Source organism: Ursus arctos, unplaced genomic scaffold, assembly GCF_023065955.2.
Source record: "Ursus arctos isolate Adak ecotype North America unplaced genomic scaffold, UrsArc2.0 scaffold_14, whole genome shotgun sequence".
Lineage (NCBI taxonomy): Eukaryota > Metazoa > Chordata > Mammalia > Carnivora > Ursidae > Ursus > Ursus arctos.
Window position 1 is genome coordinate 2,210,393 of NW_026622808.1, and position 26,481 is coordinate 2,236,873.

Here is a 26,481-nt window from a genome sequence, read left to right on the forward strand (position 1 = left end):
CTGATGTATCCATCATCAGCAGACATGACAGCTAAAACCAGAGTTTTCTGTACGACCATGTTACCCGTACAGCTCCTGAGGGTGACACTGTATTACAGAGTAATGACAGGATGTCAAAAGGATGACCCTGAAGGTTGAATAATGGTCTATTCAAGAAGCAAGGAAGCCTGTAGCTTCAGATTTCCGTAATGAATGACGGAAAGTAAAATTTTGGTATTTTGCAGGGACATAAGTCAGTGTCGCGGATAATTAGCTTGTAGGGATGTTGGGCGTGATGGAGTTATGGAGTCCGGTTCCATCAGTGTCGATGGACTTCCTGCGCTGTGCCAGGCTTTGTTCTAAGTGCTTTTTCACAGGGTTCCTTTAATTTGTACAAGTTATGTATATATTCGTAATACATGAAATCTTCTCTTGTAGAATGTAGCTAGATTGAATTAAGTCTTGACGGTGTGTGTTTAGTCAGTAAAGGAGATGCTTTGCCCTCAAAGCATTAAGGGATTCTGCCCTGAAGGATCTGGTACAGGGAGCAGTCAGGCAGCCACTAGGTTTCTTCGGCAAGGAAGACACTGGGTGTCCGTGAGAATGGGCAATTTGATTGTGTGCTCCTGGCTCCGATGTAATCCAGTTCTCGAACACAGATTACTCTGTCTCTAGGGTTCCGTGCCCTTGGACTCTGGGGCACTCATATCCCCACTCTCAGGCCCTCTGACTTCTTCTGATCTGTGATCGTTCATTCTCAGGTGCCCCTAGGCTTTGGTGTGGCAGCCAGTGTCCGCGTGGGCAATGCCCTGGGGGCAGGGAATGCTGAGCAGGCCCGGCACTCCAGCATCACTGTTCTCCTGTGTGCGGGTGAGTTCAAGCACTTCCCCTCTCCGGCGCCCACCCTGAGCGTTGTCAAGTTAAAATACACACATCAGAATTTCTCTAGGGAATTGACTTACCTATATAAACACAACTGAAATATTCCTTAAGCTCTTTGCAGTTTACTCCATTAAATAAAACTTCTTGCTATGATTTTCTGTCATTAGGTACCAATGACATAATGTTACACTTGCTACCACTGAAAAATTTTCTAGTTGTTATCATCTGCAGGCTTATTTTCTTTTTTCTTTTTTTTTAAAGATTTTATTTATTTGACAGAGACAGCCAGCGAGAGAGGGAACACAGGCAGGGGGAGTGGGAGAGGGAGAAGCAGGCTCCCAGCGGAGGAGCCTGATGTGGGGCTCGATCCCATCACGCCGGGATCACGCCCTGAGCCGAAGGCAGACACTTAACGGCTGCGCCACTCAGGCGCCCCTGCAGGCTTATTTTCTGACCAAAGTCTGGGTGACTGCTTCTCCACGTTCCCGGAGCCCTGCCTCCTCTAGCACCTTTAATGTGGGGGAACCTGAGCAGTTAGAGAAGATTCTGGTTGTGTTGACATCTTACTGACATCTGTCCTGTGAATCTGCCTTAGAAAAAGGAGTCCGAGTCATCTGATCATCTTTGCTGTCTTCATAGATGGGAAGAAGAAACACTTAAAATTATCACATTTCCTAAATCATTGACACAAATATCCCCTGGGGATCCAGCACTAGGGTTTATGACACCCGGAGAATTTTCATTTCCGGTTGCTTCTTCTGGATTTTCCAGGTGTTTGTGCACTCGTAGTGGGCGTTTTACTCGCAGCCTTGAAGGATGTGGTTGCCTACATATTTACCAGTGACAGGTACGTACGTACTCCTCTTCTTGAAAAATGTTTTCTGTTTTATGCTTTTTTTTTTCCCTCACTGTATTTTTCTGGTTCTGAGAGGTGAGTACTATTTTCCAGTGTCTCCAGGAATGAGAACCAGCGTACTAAACTCGAATGAATTTGGATGAAGGAAGCCCCTGGTAACCACCCCCATTCCTCCAATACTCAGTTTCTTTATTTATCAAACCTGAGTGGGGTTTCTCTTGTGCTCAATGCTGGTTTTGCTCAGAGAGACACAGAGAAGGCACATGGGATGTCTGCATCCCCAGAACGGCACCGCCCAGTGCGGAGCACACGGACACCATGCAGGCCTGAATCAAGAGGCAGAATTTGTATAGATCACTCACTCAATCTTAGGTTGAATTTTACTGTATTTTCTGTAATTATATATTTGCACAATTATTTCGATATAGTGACATGTGTTTTGAATAAACCAGATCCTCTTTGTGAAAAATCTTCAGTAATTTGCACTGGTTGCCTCAGATTACTCCTCTGAAGAAATTCATTTTTATTACTTTCAAGTTGGTTTGTTTGTTTGTTTTTGCTCTTTTATTTTCATCTGACCTCACAGGTTTTAGACAAATACTTAAACATATTCTTTTTTTTTTTAAAGATTGTATTTGAGAGAGAGAAATCACAAGTGGGGGTGAGGGGCAGAGGGAGAGGGACAAGCAGACTCCCCACTGAGCTGGGAACCCGACGCGGGGCTCGATCCCAGGACCTGAGATCATGACCTGAGCCGAAGGCAGACGCTTAACTGACTGAGCCACCCAGGCGCCCCAAAATATTCTTTTTTTTTTTTTAAAGATTTTATTTATTTATTCGACAGAGATAGAGACAGCCAGCGAGAGAGGGAACACAAGCAGGGGGAGTGGGAGAGGAAGAAGCAGGCTCCCAGCGGAGGAGCCTGATGTGGGGCTCGATCCCGTAACGCCGGGATCATGCCCTGAGCCGAAGGCAGACACCTAACCGCTGTGCCACCCAGGTGCCCCTGCCCCAAAATATTCTTATAAAATCTTAGGACTGAGGAGATGGTCAGATGGAATAATAGGGACTGGATTTACTCTCCTGCTTTAAGTAATAAAAAAACTGGGCAAAATCTATACATTTCCAAATGGTTTTCAGATATTGGACAACAGGCAGCACAGAATAGTAATTCCTGAGAGAAGAAACAAAGAGAACCCTGTGATTACACCAGCTTATCAGGAGGGAGTTTCCAGGCCACAGCCCCGATGGGGAGGGGACCTGGCAAAGCCCTTCCCTCTCCCGGGTTGAAGCAACGGAGTTAGGAGTTTAGGGAGGCCATGTGACTAGAGTTCACAAAACAGCACCAGAGGGGAGAGAGCCTCCAGAAGCTTTGGAGATCTACAGAGGTCTCCCTTGTGTCTTCAGTGCCTCGCGGAGCTGTGCATGCATGTGAGGATAGTGATTGAGGCTGAGGACAAATCTCCCGAGAGGAGTAGGCAGCACGATCCTGGAAGCTCACGAAGGGCCGGGAAGAACTGGTGTTCGCACCAGCCAGAGCAGACAAACATCGTGCGTGCGCCAGCGAGCGTAGTTCTCGCAAGGATCCGGCCTCGACAGCGGAGGACAGTTAGCCCTGGAAGGAAGGCTGCTCTGGGGCCACCTAACAAAACCTAAAAGCAAGCTTGAAAGTATCAGACTATTTCCAAGAAATTTAACTGCATTCCAGAACGTCACTGCATCACGCCTCAAGAGTATCTAAGATAACAAGAGACCATGTAGTACCCAAGAAAATAAAACAAGGTCTAGAGCCAATTAAAAGTGACCAGGCCTACAAACAAGAAACGGAAATCCATACTGAGAAGACACATCAGTCGAGGAAACTGACCCAGAAATGAAACGGGTGATAGATAGAGTTAGCGCACAGGGTTACTAAAAGTTTTTATAACCCTGTTTCGTGTGTTCAGGAAGTTGGAGGAAAACATGAGCACGTTAAGGTAAGCCATCAAGGATTTTTAAAACCAAGTTGAGTTTATATAGCTGGGAAAAAATGAGATGAAAATCTGAATTCCGCTGACCCCTCTATATGGCAGAACCGCCACCCTGGAGGAATCCAGATGCACATTTTCTGCGCCAATAACTTCTCATTTTGGAAAAGTCACACAAGAGGGCACGTTGGTTCCACTGGAAACTTACGACCACCGACCACAAGTAGACCCTCAGCACTGTCTGTCCTGCGTCTCTTTGATTATCTGACTGTCCGTCACTACAATCCATAGTAGACCTTCTCTACTCCTCAAACTACTGATCCCTCCCTACCACCCCTGGCCATCATTCTCAGCAAATGACCTTGCCTTCTCCTTGAGTTTATCCTGCTTGGTGTTTGTTGAGTTTCTTGATGTGTGGATTCATGTTTTTCATCTAAGTTTTTAGCCATTCTGTTCTTTTTCTTTCTCTGTCCCTTTCTCTCTCCTCACCGTTTGGGACTCCCATCATGCATGTGGTGGCATACTTGGTGTTCCAACAGGTCTCTGCATCTCTGTTCGTTTTTCGTTTATTTTTCTTTCTATTCCTGAGACAGAATAATCTGAATTTTCCCCACGTCAGGTTCACTGATTGTTCCTTGTGCCAGCTCAGATCTGTTGAGGTTCTCTACTGAACCTTTCATTTCAGTTTTCGTACTTTTCAACTCCACAATTTTTTGTTTCTCTTAATGATGTCTACCTCTTCATTGATATTATCTACCTGATGAGACATCACAGTTTAAAAAAAAAAAAAAAGACTGAGCGTATTTAAAATAGCTGATTTAAGGGGCGCCTGGGTGGCACAGCGGTTAAGCGTCTGCCTTCGCCTCAGGGCGTGATCCCGGCATTATGGGATCGAGCCCCACATCAGGCTCCTCCGCTATGAGCCTGCTTCTTCCTCTCCCACTCCCCCTGCTTGTGTTCCCTCTCTTGCTGGCTGTCTCTATCTCTGTTAAATAAATAAATAAAATCATTAAAAAAAAATAAAATAAAATAGCTGATTTAAGGGGTTTTTTATTGAGTCCAAAATCTGGGCTTCTACAGAGAAAAGTTGTATTAATTGCTTTTCCCCACCCCTTTGTATTGACCATACTTTCTTATTTCTTTACATTCGTCATACTTTTGTTGAAAACGGGACGTTTTTTATGTTATAATGTGGCAGTTCTGGAAACCAGAGCTTCCCCCCCCCCCAAGGTTTTCTGTTGCTGCTATTTGCTGTTTGTTGCTTAGTGACTTTTATGAACGAGTTTGGTAAAGTCTGTATTTTTGGTCAAGTGTGGCCACTAAGTCTCTGTTGCATCAGCTTAGTGATCAGCTCCTTACTGGACCAAGATTTCCTTAGATACTTGCAGCCCAGACATCTCCCACTCTTTGCTGAGGGGCCCTCTGTGCATGTGTCAGGGCATACGTTCAACACTCAGGCCATAACAACTTGGTCTTAACCCCTTGTTTCCTGCCTGCTCAGAGCCTTAGGCTCAGCCAGAGGCGAGAGCTTAGGTCTTCTCTGGTCCTTCTTGAGGATGTGCACAGTCACATGCATGTTTATGGCCTTCTAGATTCCCGTGAATATATCAGAACTTTCAGAGCCGCTGTTTCTAGCTTGTCGCCCAGACCCTCCTACCAAGCTCGTTGGTTAGTCTGTCATTTGTGCCAACTCTTATCCATTGCTTCAGGCAGCAGCAGCTAAAACATTTGCATATAAATAATTTGACAGACATCTCTCAGAGATCAGCGTTAGCACTGGGTAAGTTTGAGTCAAATGAAATAAAGACAGCCTTTCAAGTGGGGTCTTCTAAGGACAACCACAGACAGGTGGTTTATCTGCAAAATAGCTCTTCTTTGGGAAGGAAGCTTTGAAAAAGTTCAACTCGTTCTTCCTCCTCCAGTCTTGGAAATATGGGTGGTTATTTTTCAAGGTTACAGCTGAGCTGGGAGGAGGGGATGGTACTAAGGTCAGTAAAAACACCTCAAAGCTTACACCGTTACGACCAAGATTCATCAGCTTTTCTTGAAAAAACACTCCCCGGGTCACTGCAAGCCTTTGGGATTTCCAGAGTTCCAAGAAAATGATTCTGACAATATTTGCCAGTCACTGATGATTTACATTTTACCTGTGAATGGGCCATACTTTCATATTTCTTTGTATGCTTATGATTTGTTGTTGAAATTATATTTTGCACATTGTGTTGAGATGACTCTGGAAATGAGGTTGTCCTCTTTCCTTGGACATTGCTCTTCTTGTTCTCACTGCTATTCTGCAGTTGTCCATTTGTTTAGTGATTTTCCAAACCACTTTTGACAAAGACTGTTTTCCTTGTCATGTGTGGTGTCTCTTATCCTCTCAGTCCGCCAGTGGCCTGGCAGATTTCCTTAAATGTCTTGATCCAATAAGAAAAGAAATATTTTTTCAAAGTTCTGTCTCTCTTAACTATGTGACAGGCACTGCATGGGAAGGCACTTCAGCCCAAAGGGGTTGAGACAGTGGCCATCCTCTATGCCGATCCCTTAGTGAACTGCCAAGGAGAGCAAAACACGCAGCTCTGATTTTTTGGAGGAAAAGATCCTTATTGCCCCATGTGCCACCAATAAGCCACGTCAGGAATGCAGGCAGCCATCCCTACAGCTGCCTGTCACAGGACCAGGAGATGGGAAATGGTAGCTACTATGCAAAACACCAAAATTCATGGATACTTACTAGCCTCTTTCTCCATCAAGCACTCTTGCTGCACGTTTTCAGCTAGACTCCAGAGTCCTGAAATGGTTGATTTTGATATTTCCTGCCAGTTCAAGAATTGTTCTTGTAAAAGGGTTGATTCTTAGAGCTCTCTAGTCCACCATCTTCCGTGATGTCACCTGGATGGGGACTTTTCATACTAATCTGACTCTCACTCTTTTGAAGGAGAATCTTTTTTTCTGGAAATCTTTCAGATATTCTTTTTGTCCTTGGATGTGCTTAAGTATAGGTGAATCTTTTTTTCTTTTTTTCACTGTGGCACTTTATAGACTTTCAATCTGAAGCACTGGATTTTTCTTTAGTTCTGGGAAATTTATATAAATGGTAGAACTTACGGATTAATCTGAATTGTCTCTTTTCTTTCATTTTCTGTCTCTGTGTTTTGGCATATTTCCTCAGCTTTATCTTTCAAATTGAAATTTAGGATTTTGCCATGTCTGTTTCATTATCTGGTCCTTACATTAATGTTTTATTTTAGTGTTCATCTTTTTCATTTCATTTTTTTTCTCCATTTGCTTCTTTTTCCTTGCGTTCTGTTTTTGCTTACGGAAATGTTGGTTATTTGTGTCAACTATTCTGCACACTCATTTTGGTCTTTCCTTTTTTTTTTTTTTGTGCTGTTGATTTTCTTGTGTCTGGTGAACACTGGGTTAATGTCTATGTTTGAATACAAGACCGCATTGTTGTTTCGATTAGTTGAGAATAGTGTACACAGTAGGTCAGTTTACAGTCCTGTGAATCTATGCCAAAGAGGTCACTCCTCTGGTGAGAGGGCTGACTGCGGGCTTAGTGGTGGTACCTGTCGACCAGCAGTCTTCATTTAGGGTGAATGGTAGGGAAGCAGGAAAACTTCCTCTGGGGAGAGTATGATAGCCTGTTTCATGTGTCACAACCACATTGGCTCCATCGTGCAGGACCTTCGTCACCTCCAGCTCTGCTGTGTCTCCCGAATCCCAGGACCCCCGCTGTAGTCCCTCCCCAGGCAGATCTCCCACCATAATCAGAGTTCAGAGGATCCATGAATGTTTCCTATATAAACACTGACTTTCAACTCCAGTTTTGAGGAAGACTCCCATTCACAGAGGAAGATTACCATATACAGGCTGAAACCTTTTTTTCCAACCTGCACATTTTATACTCATAAACAACACTTTTAACAGTTATCCTCTATAGTGGCAACCTGGACCATGTCCCTCTTACCCCAGATTCTAACTAATAAAACTTAAATTAGTAAGGCTTTATTGTGTACTCGTGTTTTCACTGAATTACCTGATCGATGTTAGGTTTGTCAGATCAGTAATGAATTAGTACTCCATTTGTGCATGAGTTTTGAGTCACTGACTCCTTTCTTTCCTCCAACAGAGAGATTATTTACCTTGTGAGCCAAGTGATGCCTATTTTTGCTCCCTTTCATCTGTTTGATGCGCTTGCCGTGAGTATTTGGAATGATTTTACTCGGTCTAATATACATGGCAAAATTTGTTTTGTGTTTCTCACTTTTGAATTAAACGTCTGTGATTTCATCTTTGAGAAGAGAGGCTCTTGCTTCAGGCATTCTTAGCCATTTGTGGGAAAGTTGGCTTACTCTAGAGTATAGCATGCAAGGTGGAAGAAACCAGACTTATCCAACCTCTTCTTTATCTGGGGCCTGAATGCCGTGCGTGACATCCTAGCCAAGTGATCAGGTGACCTCTGATGTGTCGTCCAAGGCAGGCCAGGCCACCTTTGAGTTAACCCTGACCACTAAAAAGTCTCTGTGGCCTGATTTTTCTATAGATTTATAGGTATTTGAAGACCCTTTTTCTGTACCCTGGAATGATGCCTTGAGGTTTATTCCCAATTTCAGCAATTAGCTCTCATGACACGATTTCTAGGTGCGTTTGCCATCTTGCTTTTTCCCCCAAGGAATTTCTTCTGTTTGTTAATGTCGCTCTGAAGATGTGGTACCCATTGAACACTGGCTGTGTTAAGAATGACGTGGAAGAGAACAAGATGAATGTCACCACTCTGGTTCTGGGCATTTTTGAAGCCCATGATCGCATTCATGTTTTTCAGCCATGATATCAGACTAGTTTCTGCTGAGATTTCCACCAATGAGGCTCTACATTTTTTAACATATGCTTTTATAAAATATTTTTAAAAGATTTATTTATTTATTTTGGGGGTGAGGGGCAGAGGCAGAGGGAGGGAGAAACTTGAGCAGACTCCATGCTGAGTGTAGAGCCTGATGCAGGGTTCGATCCCACGACCCTGAGATCATGACCTGAGCTGAAATCAAGAGTCAGATGCTTAACCGACTGAGCCACCCAGGCACCCCACAAAAATATATTTTTTTAAGATTTTATTTATTTATTTGGCACAGAGAGAGAGAGACAGCCAGCGAGAGAGGGAACACAGGCAGGGGGAGTGGGAGAGGAAGAAGCAGGCTCCCAGGGGAGCAGGGAGCCCAATGAGGGGCTCGATCCCAGGACCCTGGGATCCTTTCCTGAGCTGAAGGCAGACGCTTAACGACTGAGCCACCCAGATGCCCCCCACAAAAATATTTTTAAATAGAGCTTTAAATAAGGTTACCTGATGGGTTTCTGATGAAAGTTGCTATAGTTTATTGTTGTTCTTAATGTAACCTTAGAAGCATAGCATGTTTCCTTATCTCTTACATAGTGTGCAGTTCTCATTTTGAGATAGAACTGTTGGACCCCATCAAAACTTGTGATGTATTAATGTAGTATTCCAAACTTGATGCGATGACGGGTAAATGACTGCAGTGTTGGTTGCTATTCCTCTCTTTAGGGCACCTGCGGGGGAGTCCTACGAGGAACAGGAAAACAAAAGATTGCTGCGATCTTGAATGCCATTGGTTATTATGTTTTTGGTTTTCCCATTGGAGTATCTCTGATGTTTGCTGCTAAACTTGGGATAATAGGTATGTTTTTGATTCTTCAGTGATCACCCTCAAATCTCATCTGTCTTATTAAGATAAACTGCTTGAGATATAAAGCAGTTGACTGACAAATAGCCCCTGTGGCATTATTTTCTCCCAAAGCAGTTACTCCCTACCTCCTCTATATAACAACACTGGAAATAGAGTCTTGAACAAAATAGACGTGATCTGTGCCCTCAGGATGAGGCCAGGATTAATTAATTACACAATAATTCCATTTGGTTGAGTACTACAAGAGAGAGGAACTTGGTCCTGTGAGCACCCATCATGGGCTGGAGGACGGAGTGGCCAGAACTGGCTTGCCCTAAGGTGGTCATGCATTGGCCTCAGACATGCAACACGATGGATTACCTAGGTGAAGTGAACACCGTTTATTGAAAAACTCTTCTTTTCCCGCTGAATGATCTTGCCACGCTTGTTGAAAATTAGTTGGCCATAGATGTATGAGTTTATTTCAGGACTCTATTCTACTCCGGTAGTCTCTATGTCTGGCTCACACCAGTACCACTCTGTTTTGATTACCATAGCTATGTAGTAAGTTTTGAGATCAGGAAGTGTAAGCCTTCCAACTTTGTTCTTTTTTAATTTTGTTTTGGCTATTTGAGGATCCTTGGAATTCCTATGAATTTGAGGGTCAGGTTTTCCAAAACAAAACCCATTAGAATTTTTATCTGTGTTAAATCTGTAAACTGCTTTAGAGAGAATATTGCAATCTTAATAATAAGTCTTCTGATCCATGAACACAGGATACCTTTCCATTTATTTGGGTCTTTAATTTCTTACAGCAGTGTTTTGTAGTTTTCAGTGTTTTTCACTTCCTTGGTTAAATTTATTCCCGGATATTTTATTCTTTTGGATACAGTTGTGAGTAGAACTGTTTTCTTAATATCCTTTTCAGATTGTTCCTTCATGGTATCTTAAAACACAGCTGACTTTTGTGTGTTGATCTAAGTTTACTAAATGTTTTTGCTGTATTATTTTTTAATGTGTGGATTTTTTAAGATTTCCTATGTATAGGATCATGGCATATGTAAATAGAAATAATTTTACTCCTGTTCTGATTTTTTTACATTTTATTTAATTTTTACATCAAGATAAATGTTCTCCAATCCCCATCGCCTATTTCCCTCCTTCCCCCCAACTTCTGCCCAGCTCAGTTTGTTCTCTGTAGTTAAGAGTCTCTTTCTTGGTTTCTCTTTTTTTTCCCTTTGCTTATTTGTTTTGTTTCTTAAGTTCCGTATATGAGTGAAATCATGTGGTATTCGTCTGCTTTGGCCGACTTCTCTTGCTTTGCATTATACTCTCTAGCTCTATCCATGCTGTTGCAAATGGCAAGATTTCATTCTTTTTAATGCCTGAATAATATTTCATTCTTTTTAATGCCTGAATAATATTCCATTGTGTGTGTATATCTATAGATATACACACACAATGGAATATTAGATATACATATTAGATATATTGGAATATTAGATATACATATATCTATAGATATACACACACAATGTATATATATATATAAATATATCTATAGATATACACACACATATATATATGTATGTATATACCGCATTTTTTTATCCATCCATCTATTGTCGGACACTGGGTTGCTTCCATATCTTGGTTATTATAAACAATGCTGTAATAAATATAGGGATATATATATATATATCTTTTTTGAAATAGTGTTTTCATTTTCTTTGGGTAAACACCCAGAAGCAGGATCATATGGTAGTTTTATTTCTTTGAGGAACCTTCATACTGTTCCCTAAGTGGCTGCACAAATTCACATCCCCACCAACAGTGTATGAGGTTCCCTTTTCTTTTCTTTTCTTTTTTTTTAAGATTTTTGTTTATTTATTGGAGATAGAGCGAGAGTGAGAGAGAGAGAGAGCATGAGTGGGGGAAGGGGCAGCGGGAGAGGGAGAAGCAGATACCTCGCGAAGCAGGAAGCCCAGTGTAGGGCTCAGTTCTCGACCCTGGGATCACAGTCGGAGCCAAAAGCAGATGCTTACCCGACTGAGCCACCCAGGTGCCCCAAGCTTCTCTTCTCTTCATATCCTTGCCAACACTTTTTATTTCTTGTCTCTTTTGTACTAGCCATTCTGGCTGGTGTGAGGTGATATCTCATAGTTTTGATTTGCATTTCCCTGGTGATTAGTGATCTTTTCATGTGTCTCACGGCCATCTGTGTGTCATTGGAAAAAATGTCTATTCAAGTTCTCTGACCCTTTTTTTTTTAAAGATTTTATTTATTCGACAGAGATAGAGACAGCCAGCGAGAGAGGGAACACAAGCAGGGGGAGTGGGAGAGGAAGAAGCAGGCTCATAGCGGAGGAGCCTGATGCTGGGCTCAATCCCACAACGCCAGGATCACACCCTGAGCCAAAGGCAGCTGCTCAACCGCTGTGCCACCCAGGCGCCCCTCTCTGACCATTTTTTAATCAGATTTTTTTTTGGTGTTGAGTTATATTACTTCTTTATGTATTTTGGGTATTAACCCCTTATGAGACAACATTTGCAAATATCTTCTCTCATTCAGTAGATTGCCTTTTCAGTTTTTCGATGGTTTCCTTTGCTGTGTGAAAGCTTTTTATTTCAGTGTAGTCCCAGTAGTTTTTTGTTTTTGTTTTTGTTTTCCTTGCCTGAGGAGATGTGTCCATAAATATGTCTAAGAGATTACTGCGTATGTTTTATTTTGAGAGCTTTGTGGCTTGGGGGTCTCACATTTAGGCCTTTATGCATTTTAAGTTAAATTTTGTGTATGGTATAAAAAAGTGGTCTAGTTTCATTCTTTTTCATGTAGCTCTCCAGTTTCCCCAACACCATTTATTAAAAAGACTTTTTTGCCTTCTTTCCAATTTTAAGGCCTTTTATTTCTTTTTCTTGCCTTATCATTATGGCAAGAACTTTTACAATAGGGTTTTAACATTTTTCTCTATTCTTCTACAGTATTACTTTTATTTTTAAGTTTAAAAAATGTAAAAACCTGAAATTCACATGATGTGAGATAATATTCATAAAGAGCTTTTATCAGAAATGTGGTAACCTTTTATGTATATCACTTCAGTTTATGATGCCCACATGAGATGTGATCTCCCACTAGTTCCACCTTAAATACGAAGAAGCTAAAACCTTGAAGAGGTTAAGTAATTTTTCCCACAGATAGTCCGTGATGAAACAGGATTTGGACCCAGATAGTTCGCCTCCAGATCCATACTTAATACTCTTGTGTGCACCTTATCTCCATCTGTTTGATTTTCATAATCCCCTCATTCATTCAACAAAGTTTTATCTGCATATCTCAGGCCCTGCGGTATGTTATCATCTGGGAATATAAAGATAAACAAGATCCCTATCTTTTGTGAGTTCATAGTAAGTGCTCTTAGCATATATTCCTCTTATGTTCTTTCGCAGGTTGTCTTTTTCATGCTCTTCAAATGTAGGCCTTCACCAAGGACCAGAAGGTGATCCTTTTGCTTTTCTTGTTCTGCATTCTCTTCCTCAAAATCCTCAGGGCCTCAGTCTTTGGTGCCTTTGGCTCTTGGATCTCCATCACTGGGCCTCACTTCATGTCTGAGGTCCTACTGTGCGTATTTCAGCTGCCCCATGTATTCACGATGGTCCTGCCAACACCTCTGACTCCTGGCCCCCTTTCTGATGTAGTCATCCAGGCTCAAGAACTCTGCCCCAGTGATGCTTCCAGGTCTTACCCATGCTGCCTCTCTAATCTTTCATGTCTGCGAGGGATTTATCCCTATTTCAGAGAGGAGGAGTTGAGAGTTTATAATGGCTGTGGCATTTATCTTAGCATTTGTTACCTCCAGTAAACTACATACCTAACTCAGATATTTACTACTCCCATTAAGGTGCTACCGTTCAGCTTCTGTTTTCCTTCAGAGCAAGCAGGTGAAGAGGTACTTGAGGCAGCTTCTATTTTTCAGACGCCTTATTTCTTCCTCAGGGAAATTCTTCTCTCCTGGGTTTAATCTCAAAACAGAACCAGTAGGGGCGCCTGGGTAGCGCAGTCGTTAAAGCGTCTGCCTTCGGCTCAGGGCGTGATCCCGGCGTTCCGGGATCGAGTCCCACATCGGGCTCCTCCGCTATGAGCCTGCTTCTTCCTCTCCCACTCCCCCCACTTGTGTTCCCTCTCTCGCTGGCTGTCTCTCTCTCTGTCAAATAAATAAATAAAATCTTTAAAAAAAAAAAATAGAACCAGTAGATTTCTGTCTATAGGGAATAAATCCATTCACGTCAAAAGGTGGAGGAACCAACTCTGAAATCCAGCCTCCAGTTGGTCCAAGACCTGGAGGCCATTTGTGTTTTCATGAAATGGGTGCATCTCTGACACTCTCAGTAGTTTCTGTTCAAATAGCTGATGAACATTTTGGAAACATTAGCTTCTGTTCAGGATTTTTAAAAATCATTTTCCTCAAAGGCTTTTACACATTTTTTATTAATTTTAGCCTGGACATTTTATCCTTTTGTTGCCATTGTAAATGAGGTTTTCTCTTCTACCATATAATCTAAGTGGTTGTTCTTTATAGGTAGGAGGGCTGTTAGTTACTATATGTGAATTTTGTCTCTTGTTAAATTTGGAATTCCTCATAACTGCAGTAGTTTTCTGTTGATTCTCATGGCTTTTCCAGGTATACAATCATATCATCTACAAATGATTTTATATTGTCTTTACAAGATTTTATACCACTGATTTCTTTTCCTTTTTCCTTTTTCTCTTCCTTTCCTTTCCTTTCCTTAATGCCTCTAGTAGTATAATAAATTGTTGTCGTATTTGTGGAACTGCTTGTCTTGTTCAGGATTTTATAGATACTGCTTCCAGTGTTTCTATAATAAAAGTCATTGCAGGATTTTGGGCTAACGCACACACACACAAACACACAAACACGTGTAAGTAAATATGTGTGTACGTGCTTCTTAAACATGATTTAAGATTTATTTCCAACAAGAATGGTTGGGTATTTTGTCAAATACAAACAACAACAACAACAACAAAGATATAAACAATACCTACCCACTTATGAGTAGAAACTATTTAAACTAGTTAAACATCCATTATACACCAAAGTGGATATAAAATATTTATGATATTTACATGTCATGTGTAAATACAAATAGTTTTACTTTTTCCTTTCCAATTTTTATGCCTTTTTTCTTTTTTCTTGCCTTATTGTTCTAGCAAGAACTCCTACAGTAGCATTATAACATTATTTCTATAGTCTTCGACTTTATTTTTACTTTTGGTTAAAAAAATAACTTTTTAGTGCCTATGGAAATGATCCTACGGTTTTTCTCCTTAGATATATTATGATGACAAACGATATTAATTGGTTTCCTCATAATCCTGGTTATGATGCACTATTCTTTTACTGAGCTGCCAGATTCCGTTAATATCTTATTTCAGGATTTTTTGCAATGATGTAAGATTAGTGTGTAGTTTTATTTTTTTGTGTAATCTTTCTTGGGTTTTGATATTCATTCATGTTATACTCCTTTCATAAAAGGAATTAAATTTCTTTCCTTTTTATATGCCCTGGAACAACTTACGTAGAATAGGGACGATCTGTTTTAGAAAGGTTGGGTGAAATTCTTCAATGAAACTGTTGTGCTCTCATGTTTTGAGGGGTTTATCCTTTTGATAGCCTTCTCAATTTTGTCTCTGAAAAATCAGTCTGTTGAGACCTTTTTCTTTTGGTGGGGAGTCACTTCAGCAAATTGCTATTTTTTTTTTAAGAAAATTATCCATTATCAAGATTCTAAAAGTACAGAATTGTGCAGAATAATCTATCATGTGCTTTGGGGATAAGTTGTTATACATATGTTCTGTGTATATATCCACATCTGTATTTTCTATGGACTTCAGTAACAGTGAATTTTATTTTTTTAGTGAAAAACATAGTCTAATTAGAGGACTGACTGAATGCTGTAGTATGTATTCAAATAGGTGCTTTTGTTCTGTATCCAATCAGTGCATTTTTTCCATGTAAAAATTTTGAATCTGCTCCAGTTCTCTGTGACATTTTAATCTTGCTGCTGTCCTGAGATCCTTCGTGTCCACACAGACAGGTGCTTAGTTTCTTACCTTGACTTTTTTGGAAATGTTACTTGGTGGCTTAATGAGTAACGGTCTTCAATGTCATCTCTCTTTTTAATGACCGGTCCAGGCTGGGGGCCTTTGCGCTGGCTGCTTAATGTCAAGCTGGGCTTCATCATTCTCTGTTTGGGACACACAACTGCCAAACATTTCTTACTGTCTCGTAGTGCTTCCAAGCACGGCCCCTACGTACCGGGGAAGTACCACTTAGCTAAATTGCAAGAGCCCCGTCCTTAATAAGCTGCTGAGGTTAGCTCAGCTTTACTTAAACAAAACGTAAAAGCTCTCTCTTACTAGACTCTAACGCTTCTTTAGAATAAGCAGATCTCCCTGTCTTTGTTCACTAAGGGGCTTTTTACTGTCGTACTCAGTAGGTGCTCAGGTTTGTTAAAAAGTACTTTTAAGTTATTCAAATTTTACTTTAACAGTATGGAAAATTTGGGAAATGCATAAAATATACACAAAATTAAATTACCCTTAATTACAGTGCTGAGCCGTAACAGCAGAGAAATTCGGTGTATTTTATTCCAGAATTTTTTCTATTAGTCACAGACGTGGGGTGACACTGAATACGTGATTTCCTCCTATTCCGCGTCAAAGACATGGTTTTTAGTACCTCTGTAATATTTCCTTGTATCGTTTCTTTAATGCTTCCCTGGTAGTGGACATGTACATTGCTTCTCTTTATTTATGTATTTTTTAGGATTTTGTTTATTTATTTGACAGAGAGAGAGAGAGAGCACAAGCAAGGGAACAGCAGAGGGAGCTGCAGAGAGAGAGGGAGAAGCAGGCTCCCCACCACGTGGGGCTCCCTGCTCGGTGGGGGACCTGCTTCTCCCTCTTCTGCTCCGCCGACTTGTGCTCTGTCAAATAAATAAATAAAATCTTAAAATAATAATAATATAAATAAATAAATAAATAAATAGCTTCTCTTTATAAATAGGACTGTGATGAGTGTCCTAGGTGTCTGAATCGCTAACATCCCGGAGTCTTTCCTCAGGACGGGTTCCTAGGAATAGAATCCGTCCATCAAAGGGTGTAAACGGTCAGTCCACCTGCTTCCCAATTGAAGAGACGTTTTGTTGAATTCTCGGGAGTTTTGTTGAATTCCCGGTTTGTTTCATTACCCGGGGTCCACAGAGGACCAGCCTCCATGGGCCTTTGCCAGTGTGGGGCCGCGGACGTGGAATGAATGAATGAATGGATGGATGGATGGACTAATTCTCAGTCTATGCTGAATTCCATCTCTAACCAAAGCAGCCCGCTTTATAGCGAAATTGTTGATAGACGAGTGGCTGTTTTCTATCCACTTTGGTCTCTAATGGCTATGGAACTAGTTTAAGTAGTTTCTTCTCCTAAGGGGGTAAGCATTGTTTATATCTTTTTTTTTTAATGGGTCCATTTATATTCTCAGTAACCTTGTCCACACTGCAGTCGGTCTCCCCTGGGCCTGGGCCCGCTCCTCCCTCTGCCCGCAGGGCTGTCCTGGAGCTCTCGCAGCTACTCCCCCCTGCCCCATGGGTGAGAGGCACCTGCCCTTCTCACGGACGCTGGGCTGTAGGTCGCTGTTCTAGCGCTCTGTTCAGTGATTCCATGGCCCTTCTCACCCTTCCAGCTATCACGTTCGCTGCCTTGCGTGTCGTTTGTCTCCCCCAGTAGCAGGTAAGCTCCAGGAGGGCCCTGCTCTTGCCAGCCTGTGCAGTTCTCTGTTTCCAGCCCTTCAAGACCTGCGACAAACAGAGCCAGTATATATCTGTTAAATCAACACACAAGCAGCAGACAGTGTTGTGGTCTTTTTACTGTTGATTGGCAGATCGATGGCCACTGAGCGATCACTGGCAAGCTTGCGTCCCATCCTGGGCCACACTTAGGTACATTTTTAAAGGAAGTCATTTTAAGTGAAGTTACTTTAACTGTATGGATACAGGAATTCTGGAAGAATGTTGACGGGGACGGGAACGTAGGTGAAGAACATCTAAGCCGTGGTCTCATTCTGCATCCCTAGGTCTCTGGTCTGGCTTGATCATCTGTGTTTTCTTTCAAGCCCTTTTCTATTTGGGGCTCATCTGGAGGACAAACTGGAAGAGAGCTGCAGAGCAGGTAACAGCGCGTCCTTCTAGAAGCGTGGGCCATTGGTGGTCCCGTGGCTCTGTAAGGAATCCTCGAGGGTCAGAATGCCAAGAATGCCGCTGGCAGCCTGACTCGCTTCCATTCATGGAAAGTGTCTCTATGAGAGTTAGGGGCAGAGGGACTTCCTATTTCAGCACGTTTTCTTCTTCATACAGTTAGCGCAGTGTCTGCTCAGTAGGCTTCAACAACAGGGAATTAGCTTTGCCGTTTTAGTATCAAAACAGTAGTTTTTAAATCCTAATTATACTGATTTATTTGTTTTTAGGCTTTTTTTATTTATTTATTTTTATTTTATTTATTTATTTATTTAATACTAATTTGTTACTATGTTCTGTTAATCACCATACAGTATATCCTTAGTTTTTGCTGTAATGTTCCATGATTCATTATTTGCATATAACACCCAGCGCACCATGCAATCCGTGCCCTCCTTAATACCCATCACCGGCCTACCCAATTCCTCACCCCTCTCCCCTCTGAAGCCCTCAGTTTGTTTCCCAGAACCACGAGAGACTATGGACGAGGCTTCTTTTTAGAGACGTTTTTGGTCCATGTTTTCCTCAAAAGCTGAGTATCTACGATCAGTGACCAGTGCTTGGGGAAAGAACCATAAGCTCGGGGTAGAGGAACGGGGTCTTGACTGTGTGGGCATCTCTCTGTGTGAATTGTGAGCTGTGTTTATTCTGTCCAGATGACATGGCTGAGAGGAGAAGACGTGTCACTGATATGGGAGGGGGGTGAGTTTAGTGCACAAAGCGTCCCTGCTTCAGTTTTGTGCCCCCTCCCCCAGCTTCACATGCCTTTGGTTTTCCTAATTGTGCCGTATGACGTCTTTCCTATCTTAGCGTGACCTATGGAGGGGGTAAATTGTACAGGACATTCAGGTGGGCCATCAGCCAGCCTTTATGTGACCACACCGTGTGTCTTTAGACTTTATTCCTTACATCAGTGCTTAGGAACACCGCAGTGCACGGTGCGAGAGAAATGATGTTAGATTTGCCAGTACAGGCACAAGTAGCTTTTTACATTATTACCGTGAGCTGAGCACTGGGGCGAATAGTGGCTGTCCGGTGCTACGTGCTATGGTCATTGGTGTTTCCAGACCGGAAAGGACCGTGCTGGATGTTAGGACTCAGTAGTAGTGGTTTCGTCGGTAGCTCGGGTGGAATTGTAACAATAAAGTTCTCGCCTCACTTGACTTACACTTCATTTACTTCTGTGATGCTTGTTCTCAGGCGCAGGTCCGAGCTGGGCTGAAGGGGATCAGAGAGACCACGCCGTCACCAGCAGGTAACAGAGGACCCGGTCTAGGGCCCTTGATCGGCCTCACGAGGCCGAAAGTTCGTGTAGCCCGAGTTAACTTATGAGCTCCCGCTCTCTTGCAGAATAAATCTTGTTTCTGCCCTGATAACTGGGAGATCAGCTCTGGGCTCTCCTGTGAAGTGTTCTTCATGTAATTTCACAGATGCCAACCAAGAATTGATGGCCATTGTTGGCGATGTGTTATTCTTACGTAACTTTCCATACCATCCCTTTGCTGAACCCTGTCCCTAAGTGTGTACTCCACTGTTCTCTGCAATCAGATCTACCCGTCTTGGAGAAAGAAGTAACCGATGGAGCGATTTTGCCTGATATCATCACACCCGAGAGCCAGACCCTCCAACTAACGGTCCCAGAAGAAAGCAGCCAGTATGCCGTGTCCACCATCGGGGATGTGTTGACAGTGAGCCAGGTGGTTTGCTCTCGTGGAATAGCTCTAGCTGTGGCCGTTGCTGTTCTTTTAGCAGGAATTGGAATAAGGGTGTTCAGTGACCGTGGCTGAAACAGAAAAATGATCCCCAGCCCACAAACCAGACATGATGATTGTACGTGCTCTGGGGGGCACGGGAGGTGCCCCTGTCACGTGGACAGCGGTTTCGCTCCCAGCCGTGGGCGGAAAGGATATCGGTGATGTTTTCTTAGCTGTCCCCAGAATCTGCACCATCCTCACGGAGATCAAGAAAGGAGTTAGAACTCTAAGTTTCTCCCAAACATTAACTCTATCATGGTTTGTAAATCTGTACATTTGATTTTCCCCTGCTGGAAGCGTTCTGTACTCTTCCGTTGAATGTCTTCCTACTTTCAGAAAAGTTCAGTGCCCTCTCAAATTGATTGCTGAGCCAGTTTCATTTGTGTTTCTCGGTCAGTGTGTTTGATCTTAGCAGGGGGTGTGTATTAAGTGCCTATCCAAGTTCTGTCTCAGGTATTGCCATAGAAGCTTTTATAAAATAAACACCTTAAAATTGAAAATGCATGCTAATAATGTTTGAGGCTATAAAATCTATCAAAATGCTAACTTCTAGTTTGGGGCCTTTGAACCCATTTTGGGGGCAGCTTTCATATTAAAAAAATCAATCTGTGTTCTCTTCTGCGGCTCAGCTCCCCAAATGCTGCCCCCTCCCGGCAAATGTTTAAAGCCTTTATGGGGAGTTTGACTAACCCAAATAGAAAATACTAAAAAAAAAAGTACTAATATTGGGGATTCCCTCCACAAAGCCCACCAAGTGACTAGTGTCCCCATTGGCTTTTCATCTCTTTCTCTGAAATGTGAACAAGGAGTCCGGGATTACCAGACAGCTGTGAAAAAACAGTGATTCAAGAAAGCAACAGAAAAGAAACCGAGACTTTGTAGGGAAAAGAAAACTTGTATCCTCAAAGGGATAGCCCCAAATATTGCAACCACGATCTCGAACAGGATGCTTTAGAAGAAAACATGCAGGGAAAGTTTTGAGCTAAAATTCACGTAACATAAAATTAACCAGTTAAAATTTGGCATTTTGTGCATTTAGTCCACTCGTGATTTTTTTTTTTTAACTATTGTTTTTTTAAAGGTTTTATTTGGGGTGCCTGGGTGGCTCAGCTGGTTAAGCGTCTGCCTTTGTTGGCTCAGGTCGTGATCCCAGGGTCCTGGGATTGAGCCCCGTGTCGTGCTCCCTGCTCAGCGGGGAGCCTGCTTCTCCCTCTGTCTCTGCCTGCTGTTCCCCCTGCTTGTGCTTTCTCTCTGTGTGTATCAAAGAAATAAATCTTTAAAAAAAAAAGGTCGATCAACACCATCAATTCTACGACACGGGCAGAAGCGTGTTCAGATGGAATATGGCATAGATTGAGAATTAGTCCACTCATTCATTCATTCATTCCACGTCCGCGGCCCCACACTGGCGAAGGCACACGGAGGCTGGTCCCCGGGTAATGAAACAAACCGGGAATTCAACAAAACTCCCGAGAATTCAACAAAACATCTCTTCAATTGGGAAGCGGGTGGACTGACAGTTTACACCCTTTGATGGATGGATTCTATTCCTAGGAACCCGTCCTGAGGAAAGACTCCGGGATGTTAGCCATTCATACACCTAGGACACTCATCACAGTCCTATTTATAAAGAGAAGCAATCTAAACGTCCACGATCGGGGAAGTTAAAGAAAGGATGCGGGGAAATATTCTAGAAGTACTAAAAACTGCGTCTTTAACATAGGATAGGAAGAGATCACATATTCACTATAACCCTACATCTGTGAATAATCAATAAAATAAAAAATACTGGAATAAATTTTACAATAGAATAAAATGCATCGAAATGCTTCAGCTTTTATATTTGAGGGGTGAAATTACAGGTAACTTAAATTTTCCGCTTTATATTTTTGCGCACTTTCACATGCACTCCATGTTGTTAAAGTATAACTTTCATAATTTAAAAGGGTTATTTTAGAAATCTGAGTACCCACTAAGTAAAAGAGCAAGAAGTACTTTTGTGGACAAAGACGGAAATCTGACATGTCCTTATTCTAATGAAGCTTAGAGGCTAATAGGGAAGAGATTTTGTGTTTTTTTCCTTTTTTAAGGGGAATTTGAAAACCCCAGCCGCCCACTTAGGGCTGAGGCTCTTACAATTTAGTTACATGGTACTTTCCGGTGTTTAGGACGGTCCTTGGTAGAGAGGAGACAGTAATAAACATCTGGCAGTTGTGTGTCCCAAATAGGGAATGACAAAGTCCAGCTGGATATTAATCAAATGCCCCAGAGGCCCCCAGCCTGTACCGGTCATTAAAGAGAGAGATGACATTGAAGGCAGTTACTCATTAAGCCACCAAGTAACAGTTCTAAGAAGTTAAAATAAGAAACAAAGCACCTGTCTTTGTGGACACAGGGAGGCTCTTAGGACAGCAGCAAGATTAAAATTTCATAGAGACATGGGGGCAGATTCAAAATTTTGCCATGGGAAAAATGTACTGGTTGGATACAGAAAAAAAAGGAGCTATTTGAATACATACTACAGCATTCAGTCAGTCCTCTAATTAGACTATGTTTTTTCCTAAAAAAAAAAAAAAATAGAATCATTGTTACTGAAGGAAATCTATAGAGAGTGCTCATGTGGATAGAATTGCAGAACACATGTATAACAACTTACCCCAAAAGCACATGATCGATTATTTTGCACAATTCCACACATTTACAATCTTGATTAAACAGATACCTTTATTTAAAAAACATGTAATTTGCCAAAGTTGACCCAACAAAAGAGAGAAAGTCTAAACAGACTGATTTTCAGAGAAGAAATCATGAAAGCTGTAAGAATAAATTTGTCCAAAACACCCGGTCACAATAGTTTCATTAAAGAATTCCACCAAACCTTACAAAAACAGACCACTCCTGTTCTATGTAAATTGTTCCAGGGCATACAAAAAGGAAAAAAAAAGCTTTCTTTATGAAGTTAAGTATAATATTAATATCATTAATATCAAAACCTAAGAGAGATTACACACAAAAAAACTATAGACTAATCTTACTTAAAAATATCATTGAAAAATTCTTTTTTTTTTTTTTTAAGTAGTCTCCACGCCCAGTGTGGAGCCCAAATTGGGACTTGAAGTCACAACCCTGAGACCAAGATCTGAGCTGAGATCAAGAGTCAGATCAAGAGTCAGATGCTTAGCCACCTGGGTGGCTCAGTTGGTTAAGTGTCAGGCTCAGACCTGATTTTGGCTCCGGTCATGATCGCAGGGTTGTGGGACCGACCGAGCCGTGGGTCGGCCTCCACACTCAGCAGGGAGTCTGCTTGAGATTCTCTCTCTCCGTCTCCTTCTGCCCCTCCCCCCCGTGCTTACTCTCTGTCTCAAATAAATAAATCTTAAAAAAAAAAAATTCAACACTTAACTAACTGAGCCTCCCAGGCACTCCTGAAAAATTCTTAAATAAAATGTCAACCACATTTAGCAACTTAATAATAACCAGGATTGTTCAACATGAGGAAACCAATATCTTTTATCATCAAAATAGATCTAAGGAGAAAAACTATAGGGTCATCTCTATAAGCACTATGAAGTCATTGGACAAAATGCTCAACCATTCTTGCTGGACACATGCAATAAAGCAGACTCCCTGAATTCTTCCTGAACCCGATTTCACAGAACATGAACACATAAACATGCGTGTGTGTGTGTGTTTGCGTGTGTGTGTATGTCAGCCTGAAGCCAGCATACTATTAGCAGAGAAACATTGGAAACATTACCTCTGAAGCCCTGAACACCACCAGCATTTCCACTCTCACATCAGTTTATCACACAACCAAAGCCATTAAGCAGGGAAAGAAATCAGCGGTATAAATCCAGAAGGGAGAATATAAAATTAAGCATATTTAGTAGATGATATAATTGTATCCTTGGAAAACCCATGAGAATCAGCTGAAAACCACCACAAACGATAAAAGGAATTCAAAATTTTAACAAGACACAAAATTCACGTACAGGAATAACAGCCTTCCCACATACCAACCGCCACTTGGATTATATAATGAAAAGAAAGGCCTTACCTGCAATGGCAACAAAAAGGTAAAATATCCAGAGACACATTTAACCAGGAATGTATAAAACCTTCCTCAGGAAAATGATAAAAGCACGCCTGAACAGAAGCTGGCATTTCCAAAATATTCCTCAGCTATGCGAACCCAAAAGCTGAGCGTGTCAGAGAAATATGCATTTTATGGAAGCACAGAGGGCCCCAGGTCTGGGACTGAGATGACAACAGCAAATTGCTGATTGGTCTGTCTCCAACTTCAATACTGTGTTGAATAGAGATAGCAAAAGTAGACATTCCATCTTGCTCCTGATCCTAGGGGAAAAGCTTTGTCCCTTTCTTTCTTTCTTTCTTTCTTTCTTTCTTTCTTTCTTTCTTTCTTTCTTTCAGATATATTCATTTAGAGAGAGAGAGAGGGAGAGCAAGCAGGGGGAGGGACAGAGGGTAAGGGGGAGGGAGAGAGAATCCCAAGCAGACTCCCCACCAAGCGTGGAGCCCGACACAGGGCTCGATCCCAGGACCCCGAGATCATGACCTGAGCCAAAACCAAGACTCAGACGCTCAACCGACTGAGCCACCCAGGCGCCCCTGTCAGCTTTTCATAAATGACCTTTATCGTGTTAAAGAATCTTTCATCTTATTTTAATAACTTTTACAACCTTGTCTCATTTCATTTTTTAAATCGTGGTCAAATGTACGTAACGTAGATTCGCCGTTTTATCGGTATAATTCAGTGGCATTAAGTGCGTTCACCATCATCCATCTCTAGAACTTTTTCATCATTCTAAGTGGAAACCGTGTACCTATTAAACAGTAACTCCCCGTCACCCCTGCCACCCTCCAGCCCTTGGTAGCACCATTCTGTTTCTGCCTCTGTGAATCTGACTACCCTAGATAACTCGTGTAAGTGGAACCATGCAATATTTGTCTCCATTTCATTTTCTGTAATTTGGCCAAACTTCCCTTTTTACCTCTTGCTTGTTCTACCTTTTGTTGTTTTGAACTGGCTTTCACCTCTGTTAAAACATTCTTTTTCTCTTCCATTTCTTTCCTGAGTTTTAATTACTTGTTTGTCCTCTCCTATTGTCTTACCTATTTCTTTTTTCTATTTAACCTTCTAATCTATTTCTTTTTTTTTTTTTTAAGATTTTATTTATTTATTTGACACAGAGACAGCCAGTGAGAGAGAGACAAGCAGGGGAGTGGGAGAGGAAGAAGCAGGCTCCCAGCAGAGGAGCCTGATGTGGGGCTCGATCCCAGGACTCTGAGATCACACCCTCAGCCGAAGGCAGACGCTTAACAACTGAGCCACCCAGGCGCCCCATATTTCTTAAACTATTTCTTCCAGCTCTTTTTTCTTTTCGAAGATTGTTTCTGTTTCTCAAGAGGTTGTGAGAACTATAAATTTGGATATTTCCTTTGTGTAAGGTTTTTATCTCCCCTTTCTTAGAGGTGTGTGTGTGTACATGTGTGTAATGTCCATGCATGGGTCCTATGTTCATTCTTTCCTATGACTGATCTGTGGACATAGATCATATCAGGCAAGCATTCGCTGAAGAAGCATGTGGTGTTAGGACAGGTAGGACAGTGAGGCTTCAGTTCAAATTTGTTGTCTTAAACACCTCTCATAAAATCTGTTATTCCCTGTCATGGAAAGACACGCAAATATCCAATAAACACCGGAGAAGTTGCCCACCATCATCAGGTAACATCACAATGAGATACCACTGCACACCCACCAGAAGAGTTCATTTTTCAAAACTGACATTATGAGGCACTGGAGAGGCTTAGAGTCACTGGACTGTCATATGTTATCAGTGGGGAATACAAATTGGTGTAAGCATGTTGGAAAATTATTTGAAAGTTAAACATGTTAGACACCTCTTTGCTTTCACCCAGAAACTCTGTAGCAGAGATTGGGTAGAGGCGTAACTAGGATGCCAGTAATGTTCTGAGTGGTAGACACATAGGTGGGTTGACTCTGTAATAATTCATTGTATACATTTTTTTTTAAAGATTTTATTTGAGAGAGGTGAGAGAGCACAAGAGCCGGGTGAGGGACAGACGGAGAAGCAGACTCCCTGACGAGCAGGGAGCCTGATGGAGGGCTCAATCCCAGGATCCTGGGACCATGATCTGAGCAGAACGCAGATGCTTAACCGACTGAGCCACCCAGGTGTCCCTTCATTGTACACATTTTTAATTCACACACTATTTTATATTTATGTCATAGCAAATGAAAATGTAATGCTTATTATTTAAAACAGCTGTAGCCTATATGCAAAGTTTAGACATTTGATCTCAATTATCAGCAGGGAGAGTTTTCTTAAAGGCAAAGGTGAAATAGACACTCGTAATTCTTTCAGCCTCAGAGGGACTAAGGTTGTGAGTGTATGCCCAGGACTTCTCCCTTCTGGCCCTAATCTGGGCTCCTGCGAAGTCGGATGATTTGCTCATACCTTATGCCCCCCGCAAGGAGTATATTGACTACGTATATTTTTCACACTTTTAAGATCTTTTAACTCCTTTGACCCCATCGTGGAATTAATCAAAGGACATGGACAACAGAATTAAGTGAAGCGTAGCAAGTCTTTCTGTAATAAAGTCTCTTTTGATAGCAAGTGGCAAAGATTCAATTCAGATTTCAGGCCCCTAACATTTGGAAATTTATCGGCTTATGAAACTGGAGATGTACTTTGCAGATGGACCTTTAGCTTCAAGCCTTACTAGGTGCAACTAATCTTACGACACGGTCTCTGAACTCAGCCTTCCTCTGCATTAGCTTTTTTCTCAGCAAGTCATTTTCTTGCGTGCCAGCAAGTCACCTGGTGATCCCACAGGGAAAAGCATGTTCCTGGGGTGGTTGGTGCGGGGAGGGGGGGTGGGAGGTGGTGCCTGGCTGGCTCAGTCAGTAGAACATGTGATGCTTGATCTCAAAGTTGTGAGTTCGAACCCCATATTGGGTGTAGAGAGTACTTATATACATAAAATTAAAAAAAAAAACGCATGTCTCT

The 26,481-nt window shown here is 41.9% G+C and overlaps 1 protein-coding gene across 1 annotated transcript in view; it reads left to right on the plus strand.

Moving 5' to 3' along the window:
* The window catches only part of LOC113271335 (multidrug and toxin extrusion protein 2-like), a 67,007-nt gene extending 46,971 nt beyond the window's left edge, over positions 1–20,036 (plus strand). The window contains exons 11-17 of the mRNA XM_057311240.1: positions 741–849; positions 1,633–1,708; positions 7,817–7,886; positions 9,245–9,377; positions 17,513–17,607; positions 18,873–18,927; positions 19,221–20,036. Coding sequence (XP_057167223.1) covers positions 741–849; positions 1,633–1,708; positions 7,817–7,886; positions 9,245–9,377; positions 17,513–17,607; positions 18,873–18,927; positions 19,221–19,459 — 777 coding nt within the window. The 3' untranslated portion in view covers positions 19,460–20,036. The remainder of the gene's footprint in view (positions 1–740; positions 850–1,632; positions 1,709–7,816; positions 7,887–9,244; positions 9,378–17,512; positions 17,608–18,872; positions 18,928–19,220) is intronic.
* The last annotated feature ends 6,445 nt before the right edge of the window (positions 20,037–26,481 follow it).